General features: G+C 40.7%; 1 protein-coding gene across 1 annotated transcript in view; it reads left to right on the forward strand.

Annotated features, from left to right (window-relative positions):
- The window catches only part of LOC127646242 (multiple C2 and transmembrane domain-containing protein 2-like), a 32,247-nt gene extending 14,307 nt beyond the window's left edge, over positions 1 to 17,940 (forward strand). The window contains exons 10-21 of the mRNA XM_052129741.1: positions 895 to 988; positions 1,076 to 1,178; positions 1,642 to 1,744; positions 1,902 to 2,003; positions 2,173 to 2,247; positions 2,399 to 2,518; positions 3,652 to 3,765; positions 5,765 to 5,806; positions 7,296 to 7,405; positions 15,017 to 15,126; positions 15,288 to 15,385; positions 16,453 to 17,940. Coding sequence (XP_051985701.1) covers positions 895 to 988; positions 1,076 to 1,178; positions 1,642 to 1,744; positions 1,902 to 2,003; positions 2,173 to 2,247; positions 2,399 to 2,518; positions 3,652 to 3,765; positions 5,765 to 5,806; positions 7,296 to 7,405; positions 15,017 to 15,126; positions 15,288 to 15,385; positions 16,453 to 16,521 — 1,140 coding nt within the window. The 3' untranslated portion in view covers positions 16,522 to 17,940. The remainder of the gene's footprint in view (positions 1 to 894; positions 989 to 1,075; positions 1,179 to 1,641; positions 1,745 to 1,901; positions 2,004 to 2,172; positions 2,248 to 2,398; positions 2,519 to 3,651; positions 3,766 to 5,764; positions 5,807 to 7,295; positions 7,406 to 15,016; positions 15,127 to 15,287; positions 15,386 to 16,452) is intronic.
- The last annotated feature ends 1,292 nt before the right edge of the window (positions 17,941 to 19,232 follow it).

The raw sequence follows: 19,232 nt of genomic DNA on the forward strand, positions 1-19,232 counted from the left end.
ATATTTGAGGGTTTTCTCTCATGTACTGCCCATTTCAAGTCTAATTTTATGGATTTGAAGGTGTTATAAATATATGGGGGTGTTGTTACTTTTTCCATTTTACTCATCTTTCTTTTTTTTTATGAAAATGACTACAAAATGTCCATTTTATGTGTCATTTGCTTGAGTATATTAACTTTATTAATAGACACTGCTTCAAAGAGGATCACATGTTTGCTTGTACAAATATGTAAAAAAAAAAAAAGCCAACAATTTCCATGGGGTGAACTTATTTTGAAACTGTAAATGTCAGCATAAAACTAATCCATATGAGTACAGTGGTTAAATCTTCATCTTCTTAAACAATTGGATAGGTGTGAGTCAGAAACCGATCAATATTTAAATCCTTTTTTTACTCTAAAACTTCACTTTCAAAAAGCCCTCCTAAGCGCTCATCTCTTCTTAGAGTTTGTCTTCTTTTGTTTTTTTTGCGATTTTGTATTCTTTGTGAACTTAATGGGCAGGGAGGAGAATTTATAGTAAAAAGGACTTAAATATTGATTTGTGTCTCACCTACACCTATCATATCGCTTCTGAAGACATGGATTAAACCACTGGAGTTGTATGGCTTACTTTTATGCTGCTTCTATGTGCTTTTTGGAGCTTCACAATTTTAATCATCATTCACTTGTGTTGTCTGGACCTACAGAGCTGAGGTATTTCTCTAAAAATCTTCATTTGTGTTCAGCAGAATAAAGAAAGTCATACACATCTGGGATGGCATGAGGGTGAGCAAATGATGAGATAATTTTCATTTTTGGGTGAACTGTCCCTTTAATTACAAAGAAATACTGGAGGTGTAAAGTTTGCTGCTTCTTTTTTTTTTTGCTTTTACTTTTGCTTTTACCTTGGCAGAGTTTCAGGAACTCATTGAAGGACATGAGAGATGTTGGTTTTCTTCAGGTTAAAGTGATCAAGGCCGCTGACCTGATGGCTGCTGATCTGAATGGTGATTCGATTTGTAAAAGACCCTTCAATAACTGCTGCCATGCATGTCTGTCATCAAGTCATATTCATTTTTTCTCTATGTTGTTAGGAAAGAGTGATCCATTTTGCGTTTTAGAATTGGGAAACAACAGACTGCAGACCCATACCATCTACAAAACCCTCAACCCTGAGTGGAATAAAGTCTTCACTTTGTCAGTATCACCATAACTTTACTAGTAACTTTTAGCATTACTATTAGCTCAATCAACATTCACACTTAGTGACCACTTTATTAGGAACACCTGTACATCTAATTATTCATACAATTATCTAATCAGCCAATTGTGTGGCAGCAGTGCAATGCATAAAATCATGCAGATGCTGGTCAGGAGCTTCAGTTAATGTTCACATCAACCATCAGAATGCATAACATGATGAACCTTGAGGCGAATGGTCTACAACAGCAGAAGACCACGTTGATCACATTTTTCCCCATTCTGATGGTTGATGTGAACATTAACAACCTGTATCTGCATGATTTTATGCATTGTACTGCTACCACACGATTGGCTGATTAGATAATGCCATGAATAAGTAGGTATGCAGGTGTACTTTCACTGAATGTATATCAAGCTTTATGGTGCTGACCTCTGTTGCATTTCTTGTTATTACCAGCCCAGTAAAAGACATTCATGAAGTTCTGGAAGTGACTGTGTTTGATGAGGATGGAGACAAAGCTCCAGATTTCTTGGGGAAGGTGGCCATTCCTTTACTCTTGGTAAGTATAGAGCATTTATATTACACTCTTCTAATGGAGAACAATGAAGTGAGACATGTTCTAATTGCTTGGCATCAACATTATAATTATACTAATTATTACTAATATAACTAATATAATTTACTTTTTAAATATCATATATTTCTCTCTGCATCAGATACATAATGGGCAGCAGGCTGCTTGTCCTCTGAGGAAAGAGAATTTGGGAGGAATATCTAAAGGGACCATATTACTGGAGCTTGAAGTTATCTTCAATCCTGTGAGTCTTTAATCTGTTGATAAGTAAAGAGTCTTCGTACTTTATCCAATCAAGCTAAACATTGGTCGAAATGAAATATATATTTTGAATTGGTTGACCTCAGATACAGAGTGACAGAACTAAACTCTCTAAATGTTTTGTGGCTCTCTATTTACAATGTCCTCTTTAGGTCAAAGCAAGCATTAGGACATTCAAGCCTAGAGAACAGAAGTTTCTTGAGGACAATGCCAAATTTTCAAAGAAGGTAAGTTAGTATGGTATAGTATAGGGTGTTATTGAATGACTTGGAAAAACATTCCCAAGAACATCTTCAGAAATTGTAAGCATTGAAAACTTTCAATACATGCATATATAAATGGCTATTATTTACTGGTAACAAAGTGTGATACCAACAGGTCCTTGCCCGGAACGTTCTTCGCGTGCGGAACCTTTACCGAGCCATGTGCCACGTTAACCAGTTTATCAAAAGCTGTTTCCAGTGGGAAAGTGTGCAGAGGAGTATCACTGCATTTTTGGTAAGCCAAATCTTTCAGCAACCTCATTAATAAGTGTTAACTTGCTGCCACTACCCTGACAGGCCAAATCCAGCCTGCGTAATTAAGGCCCCCCCCCGAAAACAAAGTTTGTGCAACTACCACCCCTGCCGCACCTCAACAACTTTTGGGCTGGTTTTTATTTAAAATTGTAAATTCCCAGTCCGCCCCTGGCCACCGGACAGAAATTCAGACTAAACTTCCTATCGCATTTGAAAGGAATGAAATGTTAATTAGAAAAGAATGTAAGAAATGTGTTGTGCAAAATAAAATGTATCTTTCCCTATGCTATCAAAGTGGATAGCATGCACAACAATGCCGCTACAACATCAGCCGCCATCTTGATTGTTTTGGGTTGAGTGGATCACGACTGCTTCACATGACAACAAATACATATCTCCGATTTCCCTGTCCACATTTCTCAGTGTGGACGGAAGGCCAAAAGGGAGTGAAATTAACATGTTTTTAAATGAAAACGTATTAGTGCAGATGTGGCCTTAGCACAATGACATATTTCTCAGGAAAATAGCAAATTGCGCATTGCGGCACTTCATTAACATACAATACACCTACTATTTCCACACTCCCACAGAGAAAGGTTTGATGTGTTGTGCATTCTGAGATGCTATTCTACTCAATATAATTGTACAGAGTGGTTATTTGAGTTACTGTAGCCTTTCTGTCATTCTCCGTTGACCTCTCTCATCAACAAGGCGTTTCCGTCTGCAGAATTGCCGCTCACTAGATGATTTTTGTTTTTGGCACCATTCCGAGCAAACTCTAGAGACTGTTTTGCGTGAAAATCCCAGGAGATCAGCAGTTACAGAAATACTAAAACCAGCCCATCTGGCACAAACAATCATGCCATGATCGAAATCACTGAGATCACATTTTTCCCCATTCTGATGGTTGATGTGATCAATAACCAAAGTTCCTTTTTTATGCATCGTACTGCTGCAACACGGTTGGCTGATTAGATAATTGCATAAATAAGTAGTAGTTTCACAGGTCTTGTTATTAAAGTGCTTGGTGAGTGTATACGGTATATATGATCTGTGAGCATGCATTAGACCAGCATTGGAATTAGGAACTCATGTCCATGTGTTCTCCTGCAGGTTTTTGTTCTTACAGTGTGGTATTGGGATTTCTACATGCTGCCTCTCTTCATGGTCTTGCTAATTGCTTGGAACTATCTGCATATCGCCTCTGAGAGAGTCAGCAAAGATCTAGTGGGTGACTTTTGTGTAAATTTTCATAACAGCTTAGATAAGCAACTTGTTTGTTGTAGTTTGTTGCCTTTCATAGTATAACACAAGAGTGGACAGCTACAGTTGGGAATTTGGTTGTCATTTGTTTAAGTGGCTTGATGATGTCTGTAAGCCTGACTGCATAAACAGGTCACAGTTTGCATTATTCTAATGTACACTACCAGCCAAATGTTCAGACACACTTGACTTAATTTGTTTTTCTTCTTTTTATCCAAAGGCATATGCATAAATGTTTGAAATTCGTTTTGTAGATAAATATAAATAATGCCTGATTGAATTTCTTAAAAAAAAAATAATTATAATAATTTTTTAAACAATTGAAATGGACAGGAGAGTGATGGAAAAGGAGCCAACAAGTGTCCAACATACATTAATAATACTGTTTACAAACAAACAAACAAAAACAAGTGACACCTCATGAATTGAACCAGTGAATTGAGCCGTTTATTGGTCACAACATAATTCTCATACCTTGTTCCTTGATGACTTTACTGCTATTATAAAATGCGGACAAATGTAATAATAAAAAACAACTGTTATTTTACATATAGAATATACTGTAATATGGATAATGGATATTTTGAGTTCCGTAAATTTGAATTGTAGACGTGGCATTTAACAAAATTGTATTTATTTATTTATTTATTTATTTTTGTGGCATATTTGATAGATTTGTATTTTAAACAGCAGATTTTGTGTTCTGAATTTTTTTAGAGGGGAAATGAGCTGATTTCAGATTATAAAATTATAGCTGAAGAAGAAATTCAAAATTCAATATAGAATTTAATATTCTAACTTTCAGAACACAGAATTTCATATATTACAGAAAGTAGGCCAGAGGTCAAGCATCCGGGTTTCACAAGGAAAATTAGAGGGTTTCAGAAAAGTTGAACTGAGCATTTTTCACAGAGCATTTGCAGTGAAAAAGTAAAATTGAACATGTATCAAGTACCCATGACCAGTATATATCAAACCATTTCAATGAATTATCATAGACACCTGCAGATAGAGTCCAGACATCAGAAAATGTTCATTCTAAACAAGTTTTGTTCCACTTTAGATAAACGAATGGTATAATTTTTGGTAATGATTGAATTATATGGGGTGCCAACTTCAAGGAGGTCAGAAACCTGTAGTGAGCAATGCCACGAACATATCCACCTTGTAAAAATTTAGTTTTAAGCAAAGGCACAAACCCCCTTTTAAATTGCTCATTTAGATTTATAGTTTACTGTATTATAGGCTATAATTCATAATTTTTTTGTGGATTTTCTCCCAAATTCTCAATGCGCTCTAAACAGAGTTTACACTACACGATTTTAGGCCCGATTTTCACTCGCCGACAGTTTTGTGGAGATCGCCGGCAAAACCCCGAAAATCATAGGCAAATCAGAGCTCACTCTCATGAGCAACGAACGCAATGTACAAATGATCAAAGACACTATCAGAGAGAAGCGCAGATGTCAGCGAGATATGTAGCATTTCACTGCTAATCCTGGAATTGCCATTGTAGCTCTGTGATTTGGCCAAAACGCTCTGTTCGACTTCTCTGAAACCCTCTAGTTTTCCCTGTGGAGCCCGGATGCTTGACCACATTTCTGCGTTTTGAATGTTAGAATATTTAATTCGATATTGAATTTTAAAATACTGAATTTCTTCTTCATCTGTAATTTTATAATCTCAATTTCACCTCTACAAAATTCAGAACACAAAATCTGCCTTTTAAAAATAAAAATATACAAGTTATGCCACAAAAGCAATTCAATTTTGTTAAATGCCACATGTTTAGAATAAAACAAATTTAAATTCAAATTGAAAACTATAAAATATGCCATGGAAAATTCAATTTTGTTAAATGCCACACATCTTATTCAAATTCACATCATTAAAATTCAAATCTTTTTGTCTTTTATTTAGCTCCATAGATATTCAAACCTGACTTAAAATCTTTCCTTGGCAGGACACCATGGAGCTATATGAAGAGGAAGACGAGGATGAAAAGGCATAATTCTCTCTTCTTAATCATCCAATGCCTTGACAATTTACAAATTTCACCAGTTTCTTTTATCTCAGAAAATAATTATTACATTTTAAACCCCAATTCCAAAAAAGTTGTATGAAAAATGCTAAAAAAAACAAAAGTTTGTAAATTATATTCAACCTTTTCTATATTGAAAAAACTACAACTACACATTATATGATGTTTCACCTTGTGATTAAAAAAAAATAAATGTCATGTACAGTAAATTAAAATCAGATGATTGCAACACACTCCAAAAAAGTTGAGATGGGCAATTTAAGACGAGAATTTGTTACTTAAAATAACAAGGCAATGTGAAACAGGAGATGTTAAACAGGTGAGGCATACAAAGTATAAGGAGCCTACAAAAACAACCTAGTCCTTCAAGAGCAAGGATCATTCGAGACTTGTCAATTTGCCAACAGAAGCTTCAGTTTACTTTGAGAGCAATGTTCTCCAAAGACAAATTGGAAGGATATGGGGCATTTCACCCTCTACAGTGCACAATATAGTTAAAAGATTCAAGGAATCTGGTCGAATCTCTGTGTGTAAAGGGAAAAACAACTTCTGAATGTTTGTGATCACTGATCCCTCTGACATCACTGTCTTAAAATGTTTTTGTATGTAATGGATATCATGAAGATGGGCTTGGGATTACTTTAATAAACCTTTGTTAGTCAACACCATTCTCCGCTGCGTCCACAGATGCAAGTTAAGACTTTACTATGCCCTACATCAACACTGACCAGAAACACTGCCAGCTTTTGAATAGTTTCATAGTTTTTGAAAATTACAGCATCGTGTTCTCCGGGCCAAATAGAAAAAAGCATGGCATGAGTATCTTGCACATCTGTGAGGGCACAATTACTTTAGACAGATATGTAAAAATCTGGTAGCAGCATATACTGCCATTCAGCACCATCTTTTTCAGTGATGTCATGGAATTTTCAGCAGGACAACATTAAACCACATACTGGCTGAAAAAGCAGAGAGTGTGGGTGCTAGATTGGCCTGCCTTCAGTCCTGACCATCACCAATTGAGAATGTGTGGTGCATTATTAAGTGCACAATATGTCAACGATGTACAATTGTGCAGCTGAAGACCTGCATAATGGATGATTGGGGAAAAATTTAACTTAACAAACTTGTGACTTCAGAGGCCAAATGCTTAATAAGTGTTATTAGAAGAAATGGTGATGTTTCACACACTCGACTGTCCCAACTTTTCTGGAGTGTGTTGCAATCGTCTGATTTGAAATTCTGTACTTTAAAAAAAAATAAAAAAATGAAATGCACAAGGTAAAACATAATGTAATGTTTAGTTGTAGTGCTTTCAATATAGCAAAGTGTGAATATAATTTACAAATCATTCCTTTTTGTTTTTGTTAGCATTTTTCATACTGTTACAACTTTTTCAGAATTGGGGTTGTATATCCAAGATTTTTTTTATTTGAAATGTCTTTTGTTGTAGGAATCTGAAAGAAAAGGTCTGATGGAGAAATTCCACATGGTTCAGGAGATTATCATTGCGGTTCAGAACTTTCTGGAGCAGACTGCATGCTTCGGTGAAAGAATAAAGAAGTATGCATGCCATTTTCACCTCTCCAATTACTGTAAACTACATACACAGTCATCGTTGAAGGAATAGTTCACCCAAAATTAAACTCCCCCTCATGTCATTCCAAAACATTATTTCTTATGCTGAACTCAAAAGGAGATAATTTAATGATGATTTAATACAGTCCTGTTGGCTGAATTCAATGCAATTGCAGCAGACAGTCAGTGTCTCACTTTAACTCTTAAAAGCACCCAAAAGTGTCATAAAAGTAGCCCATGTATCACGTTCAAAGTCTTTTGAAAATTTTTAAACATACTGTTGAAGTCAGAAGTTTACATACACATTAGCCAAATACATTTAAACTCCGTTTTTCACAATTCCTGACATTTCATCTTAGAAAACATTCCCTGGCTTAGGTCGGATAGGATCACTACTTTATTTTAAGACTGCAAAATGTCAGAATAATAGTAGAGGGAATTATATATTTCAGATTTTATATATTTTATCACATTCCCAATGTGTCAGATGTTTACATACTCTTTATTAATATTTGGTAGCATTGCCTTTAAATTGTTTAACTTGGGTCAAATATTTTGGGTAGCCTTCCACAAGCTTCTCACAATAAGTTGCTGGAATTTTGTCCTATTCCTCCAAACAGAACTGATAGAACTGAGCCAGGTTATAGGCCATTTGTTTAAGCCATTTTGCCACAACTTTGGAGGTATGTTTGGGGTCACTGTCCATTTAGAAGACCCATTTGCATCCAAAGTTTAATTTCCTGGCTGATGTCTTGAGTTGTTTCTTCAATATATCCATACAATTTTCCTTCCTCGTGATGCCATCTATTTTGTGAAGTGCACCAGTACCTCCGGCAGCAAAGCACCTCCACAACTTCCTGGTTACTTCCGTAACCTCCATTCCCTGTTGGAGGGAACAAGACGTTGTGTTGATGTAGTGACACTAGGGGTCACTCTTGGGAGCCTGAGACACCTCTGATCTTTGATAAAAGGCCAATGGGAATTGGTGAGTGGTATTTGCATGCCACTCCCCCGGACATACGGGTATAAAGGAGCTGGCGTGCATACCGCTTAGAATAATGTCCCGGCCATTTCAGTGGGTAGTTCAGCATTGTGGCAGGATGGACACAACGTCTCGTTCCCTCCATCAGGGAATGGAGGTTACGGAAGTAACCAGGATGTTCTCTATCTGTCACTCACTCAACGTTGTGTCGATGTAGTGACACTAAGGGACCCCTACAAAAACGGCACATCTAGCTGAACTGTGTTACATGGATCAGCGGTGCGAAATGGGCAGACTACTGTGTGCCGCGTAGCTAGTGCACTGGGCCGGCACGTAACCTCCCCTGACATTAGTATGAGTGTCGAACAGCCCTTTGTGGACAAGTCGACTGCCCAAAGGATAGGGACAGGCTAGCCCAGTCGTGCCTCTTCCCTCCTTTTTTACTTTTCTCTCCAGAAAAAGAGAGAAATCGTTAACAACTGGGACACTACTGTCTACATTGGGGAGGTGTCACTCCCAAGGGAAAGACACCGCGAAGACCACATCCCACTCAGGGGGGGGGGGGGGGGATTTCGAATGGAGATACATTACATGGTCTTGCCGAGTCTAGTCGGAAGTATGTCATGTGGAGAAGTCCCATGGTAGGTCCTACCCAATGGGGGAGGAAGCTCTACGAACATGGTGACTGGGGCAGATGGGCCTCTGCCAAAGGAAAACGCAGTTTACCAACAGGGAAACGTTTCAGCGGAGATATGCATCGCAAGGGGTTACCTATGGGGAACCAGCTCATACGGAGCACCTATCCCAGTACAGGGCTTAGATAACACGTGTACTGAGCCGGCAGTGAGTTTCTCCACAAACTCGCCTGCCACAGGGCAAGGAGGAAGTCTACCAGGGAACACATTTGTGAACGCTACTGGGAATCAACAATGGACATTGTCAGCGCAAGGGAGGTAAAAAGTGCTATGCGCGAGGCTGATCTGGACTTACCTGTTCGTTCCTGCTAAGACACGGGACAAAAACTGCTCAACACGGAGATTATAGATTCTCGAAAAGGTGTTTGGTGTATCCCAGCCCGCTGCTCTGCAAATGTCTGTTAGAGAGGTGCCACTAGTCAGAGCCCAGGAGGATGATAAACTCCTGGTAGAATGGACTCGTAGCCCTGCCGGGGGTGGCACGTGCTGAGCTTGGTAAGCGATAACTATGGCATATGATACAGTTGGCAATCCTCTGCTTGGAGACAGTGCTAAAGCATGCACCGGATACAGCAACGTAAGGGCTGGGTCTGCCTCCTCCTGGAGAAGCGCTTTCTTCAGGGGCACCACCTGATCCCTAAATGGGGTAGTGGGGACCTTGGGCACATAGCCTGTGCAGGGTCTCAAGATCACGTGAGAGTAGTCCGGACCGAACTCCAGGCACGATTTTCTGGCAGAAAATGCTTGCAGGTCCCCTACTCTCTTGATGAAGGTGAGCGCCGTCAGGAGAGCAGTCTTCAGGGAGAGTGACTTAAGCTCTGCTGACTCTAAGGGCTCAAAGGAAGGGAACGAGGCGTGGTCTGGAAGGTTAAACCTCCTACCTCTCAGGAACCTGATGATCAGGTCATGCTTTTCTAAGGAATTACCAGCCACTGTGTCGTGGTGTGCAGCTATAGTTGCAATGTACATCTTCAAGGTGGAGGGGACCGCCGTCCTTACAACCTCTCCTGCAGAAACGAAAGCACCGAGCCGACTGCGCATCTCTGGGGGTCTTTGCATGTGTTGGCAGGTGGTAGGCCACTTAGGTCTTCCGCATTCCGTCCTGGGGCCAGATATGGAGGATCCAGAGGTCTGGTCGTGGGTGCCAGACGGTGCCCCGTCCCTGAGAAAGAAGGTCCTTCTTTAGGGGAATTTTCCAGGGAGGGGCTGATGCGAGGCACATGAGGTCTGAGAACCAATTGTGGGTGGGCCAGTAGGGTGCTATTAGGACAACCTGCTCCTCATCCTCCCTGACCTTGCACAGGGTCTGTGCATATTTGCATAGTCCAGGAGGCCAGCTGTGTGCCAGCGCGTCTATACCAAGGGACGGCTCGGTTAAGGTGTACCAAAGCGGGTAGTGGGAGGATTCTGGGGAGGTTAACAGGTCTACTTGTGCCTGCCCGTATCGAATTTAGATCAGCTGGACCACCTGAGGATTGAGGCTCCACTCTCCCTTATGTGTGACCTGCCGTGACAATGCGTCCGCTGTGGTGTTGAGGTTGCCCAAGGTTGCCACTTGCTGTCTATTCGAGTCAGCACATGCTTACCCTGGATCAATGGCCAGAACCTCAGCAGGGCGAGCAGTCGAGGTAGCTGATGTGCCAACGTAGCCATGGGCCCATCCAGGAGCTGTTGTCTGCATGCCCATTGCATACAGTGCCCCAGCCTGTCTTTGAGGCATCGGTCGTTACCACAAGAGTCGTGACCTGGAGACCTGTTAGAAATGTGAGGTTGTTCCAAGGGCTGAAAAGTCAGCGACAGATCAGCGTGATGGCCACGCGATGTGTCCCGCGGCGCCAAGCCCATCTCGGGACTCAAGTCCGGAGCCAGTGCTGAAGCGGTCTCATATGCATCAACCCAAGTGGTGTGGCTTCTGCTGAGGATGCCATATGCCAGTGGAGCCTCTGAAATAGTTTCAGTGGAACCGCTGTCTTCTGCTTGAATGCCTTCAAACAGGTCAGCACCGTCTGTGCGTGCTTGTTGGAGAGGGGCGCCACCATTGAGACTGAGTCCTACTCCAAATCGAGAAAAGAGATGCTCTGAACCGGGAGGAGCTTGCTCTTTTCCCAGTTGACCTAGCCGGCTGAGGTGTGAAAGCACCAGGTCCCTGTGCGCACACAACACATCTCAAGACTGAGCTATGATTAGCCAGTCATTGAGCTAGTTGAGAATGCAAATACCCCTTCCTTTAGCAGGGCAAGGGCAGCCTCTGTGACCATCTTGAGACACTCGCTAGAATGTGCCTTTGTGTCAGCATCTTGATTCAGTACCGATTCAGTACTACAAGTCCAAGATTAGCCGCAACCCACCTTCTTTTTTCGGTACAATGAAGTAGGGGCTTAAAACCCGTTCTTCATGTCGTCCGGAGGTACAGGCTCTATCGCACATTGCCGCAGAAGAAGACGCGATTTCCGCATGCAAGGTGGCATCATTCTCGCCCTTCACCAAGGTGAAATGGACGCCGCTGAACCTGGGCAGGCGCCTGGTGAACTGAATCGCATCGGCCAAGGGGACAATCTCATCGGACGTACCAGCGGGTGGGGCGGAGCGTTGGGGCGGAGCCAGGGAGGCCAAGTTGAAGGGGCTTGGGCCCTGTGGACGTGCTGATTAGAGAGACATCGAAGCACTTACCTGAGGGGGAGGAAGTGTTTCATGGGGTGGGGTGCGCAGGGGTGGGGAAATGGTGGATGGTGATCAGGGTGACAGCCATACACACCGGTTGTCACCCAGGGAATGAGAGAACTGCTCTTTTGTTGAATGTTTGGGTACCACAGCTACTTGAGCGTTTGGCAAAACAAAATGAAAAGGGAACAAAAGATTCTCCTCCCGACCCTCCACCGGGGGATGGAGTGGTCTGTGTACCAGCTCCAGGACAGCAGGTCTTCTCGTCCCTGGGTCTCCCATCTCAGGGGCGCTTAGAAGTCTTCTTCTTAGCAGGCAGCTGTGAGATGGGTGGCGTCTGCTTCCTGCAGGGGGACACACTTGGTGACATGCAGACAGGGTGCGGGATCTTGAGCTGTGCCGGGGCAGGATGTGTTGGATGGCCTCCATCTGCTGCTTCACCACGAGAACTGCTGGGCAAAGTCTCAGACGGTGTCACCGTATAGGCCGGCCTGAGAGATGGGGGCATTCAGGAAGCGTGTCTTGTCGGCCTCTCGCATCTCGACCAGGTTGAGCCATAGGTTTGCACTCCTGGACCAAAAAGGTGGACATCGTCCGCCCGAGAGACCGTGCCATGACCTTCGTCGCCCAGAGGGCGAGGTAGGTCACCGAACACAGCTCCTGCATCAATCCTGGAACGGAACTACACTCATGCATCTCTTTCAGGGCCTTGGCTTGGTGTACTTGCAGGAGTGCAATGGTGTTCAGGGCGGAGGTGGCCTGCCCAGCGGCACCGTAGGCCCTGGCCGTCAGGGACGACATAAGTTAACAGGCCATGGACTGGAGCTTCGGGTGCCCGCACCAGGTGGGTGCACTCTGCGGGCATAGGTCCACGAGCGACCTGTCCACCGGGGATATCGCTGAATAACCCCTGGCCGCCCCACCATCAAGGGTAGTGAGAGCGGGGAAGCCGAAAGATTGGGACCAGGCAGTGAAATGTGCCTCCCACGACCTTTTCAGCTCCTCATGCACCTCCGGGAAGAAAGGCTTTGGGGCGGGGCGTGGCTGTGAGCGGCGCCGCGAGCCCAGATACCAATCGTCAAGCTGCGAGGGTTCAGGAGAGAGCAGAGTGTTCCACTGTAGCCCAACACTAGCGGCTGCCCGGGAAAGCATGTCCGTCATTTCCGCAATGCCTGAAGGGGGAAGCCCAGCGGAGGTTGCGCATCAGACTGGACGAAAGCTCATCACCTTTGCGGGCATCGAACAAGAGGTTGAACTTGCCCTGAGACGAGCCATCGCACTCATCCGTGAGCCTAACCGTAGCAAACGAGCGTGCTTGGGAATGGGAGGTCCGTGGGGATTTACGCAGTGGAGGTGGTCCCATTGTGGTTCAAATCGCCCCCAGTGCTTGCCACGCAGGCCTCATACCGGTGGGTAGATGGACCGAGGCAGGGAGCCGCTGGGTCACGTACTCGTAATAAGGACATTTTGATGGCTGCACGTCTTTCTTTAGAGGTAACCATTGCTAACAAGAATGCAATAATTGGAAGCACTTCTTCCCTCCTTTTAATCATTCTGCTCTTATAATCCAATCAGAGTGATTTCACCTGATTAGTACTCATTCACACATTCCCATATGCTGCTGATATGATTAGTGAAATGATGTTAGCTGGTCATTTTGTGCCAGGACCACAAAACTGTGAAATTTTGTTTTTTGTGATAAAGTAAATATTTTTATTAAGCTTTTTGCAATTATTTTAAATGCATCTGATGACTCTGCACAATAATCTAGAAACAATGTGAATCAACAACACAACAACTGAAGCAGAAACCTTTGAGAAACACCAAATTTATGTCACTGCCAATACTTTTGGCCATGGTTGTACTGCTATTGTATTTAATTTTTATTCAATTACACTATATGGCCAAAAGTATGTGGAAACCCCTTTTAATTAGTCATACTGGAACAGAAAAGAGCCCTCCCGAACTGTAGCAATACATTTGTCATTGTATGGTGTAACATATTGTCCATATAGTGTATTTCCTTTTATGTTCCACAAAAGAAGAAGTCATAAAGGTCTGAAACAACTTTTCACATAGTTTTCTTTTTTGGACGAACTTTAAAGCAATGTGGTTTAAATATATGGTATGTAAGGTACTGTAATTGCATAATTTTAATTGCATTAATAATTAACCCAGATTCATGGAAGAGTACAACCTTTTGATCCATGAGTCAGTAGATAGTGTTCAGACAAGAATGAATGGACTTATTTTTATTTTGAAGTGATATCTGTCCATGAAATTAACACATTAGCATTGATCTAGAAGCTAGTGTCAGAATATTTAGAATTGGATTTTGAATGAATGAACTATCATGGCATGGTGATGCCCTTAAATAGATTTAAAGGGACAGTTCACCAAATATTGAAAATTATCTCATGATTTACTCGTCCTCCTGGCATCCCTGATGTGTATGACTTTCTTTCTTCTGCAGAACACAAATTAAGATTTTTAGAAGAATATTTTAGCTCTGTTGGTTCACACAATGCAAGTGAATAGGTGCCAAAAAACTCCAAAATCCACATAAATGGAGCATAAAAGTAATCCATATGACTCCAGTGGTTGAACCCATGTGTTCAGACACAATATGATAGGTGTGGGTCAGAAACAGTTCAATATTTAAGTAATTTTCTATCATAAATTCTCCTCCCTGTCTAGTATGAGGCGATATGCACTAAGAACATGAATAACCATAAACCGAAGCAGAAAGTAAAAGTGAAGGGAAAGGAACATTAATATTGATCTGTTTCTCACCCACACCTATCATAGGGTGACCATATTTTGATTACCAAAAACCAGGACACTCGGCCCAGCAATGAGATACTCAGCCATAGTAGGCTATGGCATAGATAGTATTTTGTAATAACAATTTTCTATCCATACAGAGGCATAGACTACTTTAAATATATTGAAATTAACAAGGCATCTTTGAGTAAAATTCGAGTATCTTTTGAGTATCTCATTGACGGGCAGAGTGTCCTGGTTTTTGGTAATCAAAATATGGTCACCCTAACCTATCATATCATTTCAGAAGATATGGATTTAACCAACAGAGATGTCTGGAGTACTTTTATGTTGCCCTTCTTTGGATTTTTTGGAAATTTTGCCACCCATTCACTTGCAATGTTTTCATTTCATGTTTTTCATTTTAGGATGAACTAATCCTTTAAGGGCGCTGTTTTTAAAGTTGAAGCTGTAAAGTGTGTCTTTACCCTTCAGTACATTCAACTGGTCAGTGCCTTTCCTGTCCAGTCTGGCCTTCCTGGTTCTCATCATGGCTACAGTCATCACTTACCTCATTTCAGTACGCTACATTATTTTATTATGGGGTAAGATATCAATACTGTTACCTGAAGAAACTTTTGTTTTGTTTTCTTTTTCATTTTAAATGTTGTGTTATAGAATAGATTTGTTTTAAATTTGCTTAAAGTGCAGTAAAAGTGTTAATGGTTCTAGATTGATCTGTTTCAGTGCTTGGTTTGTTTTTTAGGTATACATAAATTCACAAAGAAACTACGGAATCCATACGGCATTGATAACAGTGAGGTTATGGACTTCCTTTCCAGAGTTCCTTCAGATGTCCAAATGGTAATAGCCATGTAATTTAGTAAGTTTTTATAGACTAAATTTAGGGACAGTGGTTTCAAATTCTGAAATCTCATAATTTTTTCTATGGATGAGATCATTGGCCTATTTTCTGAATTGGCAACAAAAGCATACTGGTATAATAGAAAGGTGCACTATGTAACTTTTTTGTATTGTTTTATCCAGTAAAATATGTTAATGCCATTTTAAAAAGTTACATTTACCATAATATATTAAGACTTAATTTCCAATGTGGTACAGTAATAATTGCGATTGATTATAGAAAAAATAATGCATATAAAAAATGAGTGCAAATACTCGTGTCCCCGGACCGTAATAAGAAATATATTCCCACCATCTGAGCAATTCAAATTTGAAGTACCACCTGTTTTCAGATGGGGGCTGTTAGCAAAACTCCACCTGTACAGACAACAAAGCACACTCAGGCTAGCTTGACAATCTTGCGACGGCACAAGATGAGGACACATTCTTTCGTTCAAAGTTTCAAAGTACATTAAACTTGATGAAGCGAACTAATACAGTGTTTTTTATGTGACACAAACAAAGATGCTCCAAAAGTGTCCATCTGAGTCATGTGTACATACCTTAGAAAAGCCCTTGTAATAAATCTATCTCAGACAGATCGACACATTCGATTGTAAAATGGATTGCTGTGGACAGCAGACCAATGATTGTCTTGTTAAATGAAATGGAAATAAACCAAATATTGCCTTTGCAGCAAATATTTATATATGGGATTAATTTTGATTAATTCAATTAACTACTCAACATATCATGTAATTAATTAGATTAGAACTTTTAATCGATTAACAGCCCTATTAAAATGATTTAAACTCACATTAGATGAAGACTCCAGTCAGTGGTCTATAAAAAGCTGTCTTTTTCTACAGTGAGTTGACCGCCATGTTGTGATCACAGGACTTGTCATGTCTTTAAATTTTTGCAACGAACAAACACAAACTTAATTTGAACCAACCCTAAACTTACACTCTCTCAGTTGAGTCATTTGTCTGTAAGCCTCATGTTTTGATTTAATCTTCTTTATTCAGGCACAGTACACGGAGCTGAGCAGCTGTAGTGTACACAGTCCTTCCAGGAGAAGGAGGGCATCTCCATAGACACAAATGAGAACGGTCTCCTGAGACTTTCTGTGTGAAAAACCCTTGGAGTTGCATTTGAAGAACATGCCTGGAGTTGTTCAGAACTTTACAAAAAGTGGATTGCTGATCCGCATATTTTAGTACAAATTAGATTCTGTTTGAGTGAATGCATTTCATCCATGCTGGTGGTCCATATATCATGAGATGGGTCTGGCATTACCACTGGGCCATGCTCAAGGAAGGTGCATCTTGGTTGATGACATACTTTAGATACAGTTGAAGGCAGAAATTTACATACACTTACTGAAGTCATTAAAACTCATTTAACCACTCCACAGATTTCATATTAGCAAACTATAGTTTTGGCAAGTCATTTAAGACATCTACTTTGTGCTTGACACAAGAATTTTTTTCAAACAGTTGTTTACAGACAGATTGCTTCACTTTTTTAACTGACTATATAACAATTCCAGTGGGTCAGAAGTTTTCATTCACTAAGTTAACTGTGCCTTTAAGCAGCTTGTAAAATTCCAGAATATTATATCAAGCATTTAGGCAATTAGCCAATTAACTAATGATAGAATAATTGCCTAATTGGAGTCAATTAGGGGTGTACCTGTGGATGTATTTTAAGGCCTACCTTCAAACTCAGTGCCTCTTTGCTTGACAACATGGGAAAATCAAAAGAAATCTGCCAAGACCTCAGAAAAAAATTGTGGACCTCCACAAGTCTGGTTCATCCATGGGAGCAATTTCCAAATGCCTGAAGGTACCATGTTCATCTGCACAAACAACAGTATGCAAGTATAAACACCATGGAACCACACAGCCATCATACTGCTCAGGAAGGAGACGCATTCTGTCTCCTAAAGATGAACATAGTTTGGTGCAAAAGTGCAAATCATTCCCAGAACAACAGCAAAGGACCTTGTGAATATGCTAGAGGAAACCGGTAGACAAGTATCTATATCCACAGTAAAACGAGTCCTATATCGACATATCCTGAAAGGCTGCTCAGCAAGGAAGAAGCCAATGGTCCAAAACAGAACTGAAAAAGCATGTGTGAGCAAAGAGGCCTAAAACCTGACTCCGTTACACCAGTTCTGTCTGGAGGAAAGGGCCAGAATTCCAGCAACTTATTGTGAGAAGCTTGTGGAAACCCAAAAGGTTTGACCCAAGTTAAACTATTTAAAGGCAATGCTACCAAATACTAATTGTGTGTAAACTTCTGACCCACTGGGAATGTGATGAAAGAAATAAAAGCTGAAATAAATAACTCCCTGTACTATTAATCTGATATTAGACATTCTTAAAATAAAGTAGTGATCCTAAATAACCTAAGACATGGAATGTTTTCTATGATTGAATGTCAGGAATTGTGATAAACTTCTGGCTTCAGCTCTAGTCAGCCTGTTGCATTCAGGGATGAACAAACTCGACTAAGATAAAGGGAACAGTTAAAGCATAGACTACGCCACCTTGGAATATAGTCGTCACACTGGGCCTTAAACATTTATCTATTGTATTGTCGGTGCCTGAATGTCACATGTGCAATACAGTGTAATTTCTCCATGGATTTCTTAAAATGGCTTAGAAATATGTTTATTTTTTCAAGGATATTTTAAATTGTACAAAGTTAAGGTTTAATTATTGCAGAGAAATTACATTCAGAATACTCATGTTTGAAAATAAGTAGACAGAAAGTGCCTTTTTTTTTTATACTTATTTTCTATTACACTCTACTTATACAGTTTTTTTGTGCAACATACGGTTGTATATACATATAGTTCAAGAGTAGTAATTGTATATAAAAATGGAAATTGTAAATTTTTTTTAATTTCTATTTTGCAGTTTAAAACCTCACAGCGTTTAATATATGTGCCACAGATTTATTTCTGCTTAAATCCAGTTGTGTACATAAACAGTAGACCTACTCTAAACACATTTATACATACAAAATATAAACATTTATAAGTAGTTCGCTCTACTTTTCTGCATATTGCAGCGCCATTTTGTGGTCCGTTCTGCATAATGCGGCGGCTCATTTTTGCTTATCGCGGCCCATTCGGCTTGTTTCGCGGCCGACCCACCGGCCCGCTTGGTTCTCCCGATGGCCAGTCCGCCCCAAAATGTGTCGGCCCACCAGGAAAATGCCCGGTATGCCAGATTACCAGTCCAGCCCTGCCATGAAGCCATCTACAGAGCCATACAGGTGCATTAGCGGAGGTTGACTCCACCTGTCTATTTGACGCCATTAATCCAGAGACTTCAGATGACCGCGGTACAAATGCGTAACAACACGTATAATGGAAATCTTGTATAATATAAGTTTAAATAAATGTGTTTATGCAACTAGGAACTTGATTTTATTAATATGACTGATAAACGCCCCCCATTTGTTACCTAATGCCGCTCTCAACAAATTTTTCTCAGTGCCCCAATGGTATCCTTTGTACGCCCCATGGGGGGCAGTACTGCCCCCGTTGAGAACCCCTGACCTAGAACATTTTAAGTAGGGGCAGAAGAGTAGTTTCTGATTGATATTGAACATTTTGAACATTAGTAAATGCATTGTTAATTGTTTGTTCATGATACCCAATGTATTTTAAGTTTACTTTTTCAAGTTAATGTTAGTTAATAAAAATACAATTATTAATTGTTAGGTCCTGATAGTTCATCGTGCATAAACTAATGTTAACAAATACAACTTTTGATTTAAAAACTTTATT

Source organism: Xyrauchen texanus, chromosome 1, assembly GCF_025860055.1.
Source record: "Xyrauchen texanus isolate HMW12.3.18 chromosome 1, RBS_HiC_50CHRs, whole genome shotgun sequence".
Taxonomy (NCBI): Eukaryota; Metazoa; Chordata; class Actinopteri; order Cypriniformes; family Catostomidae; genus Xyrauchen; species Xyrauchen texanus.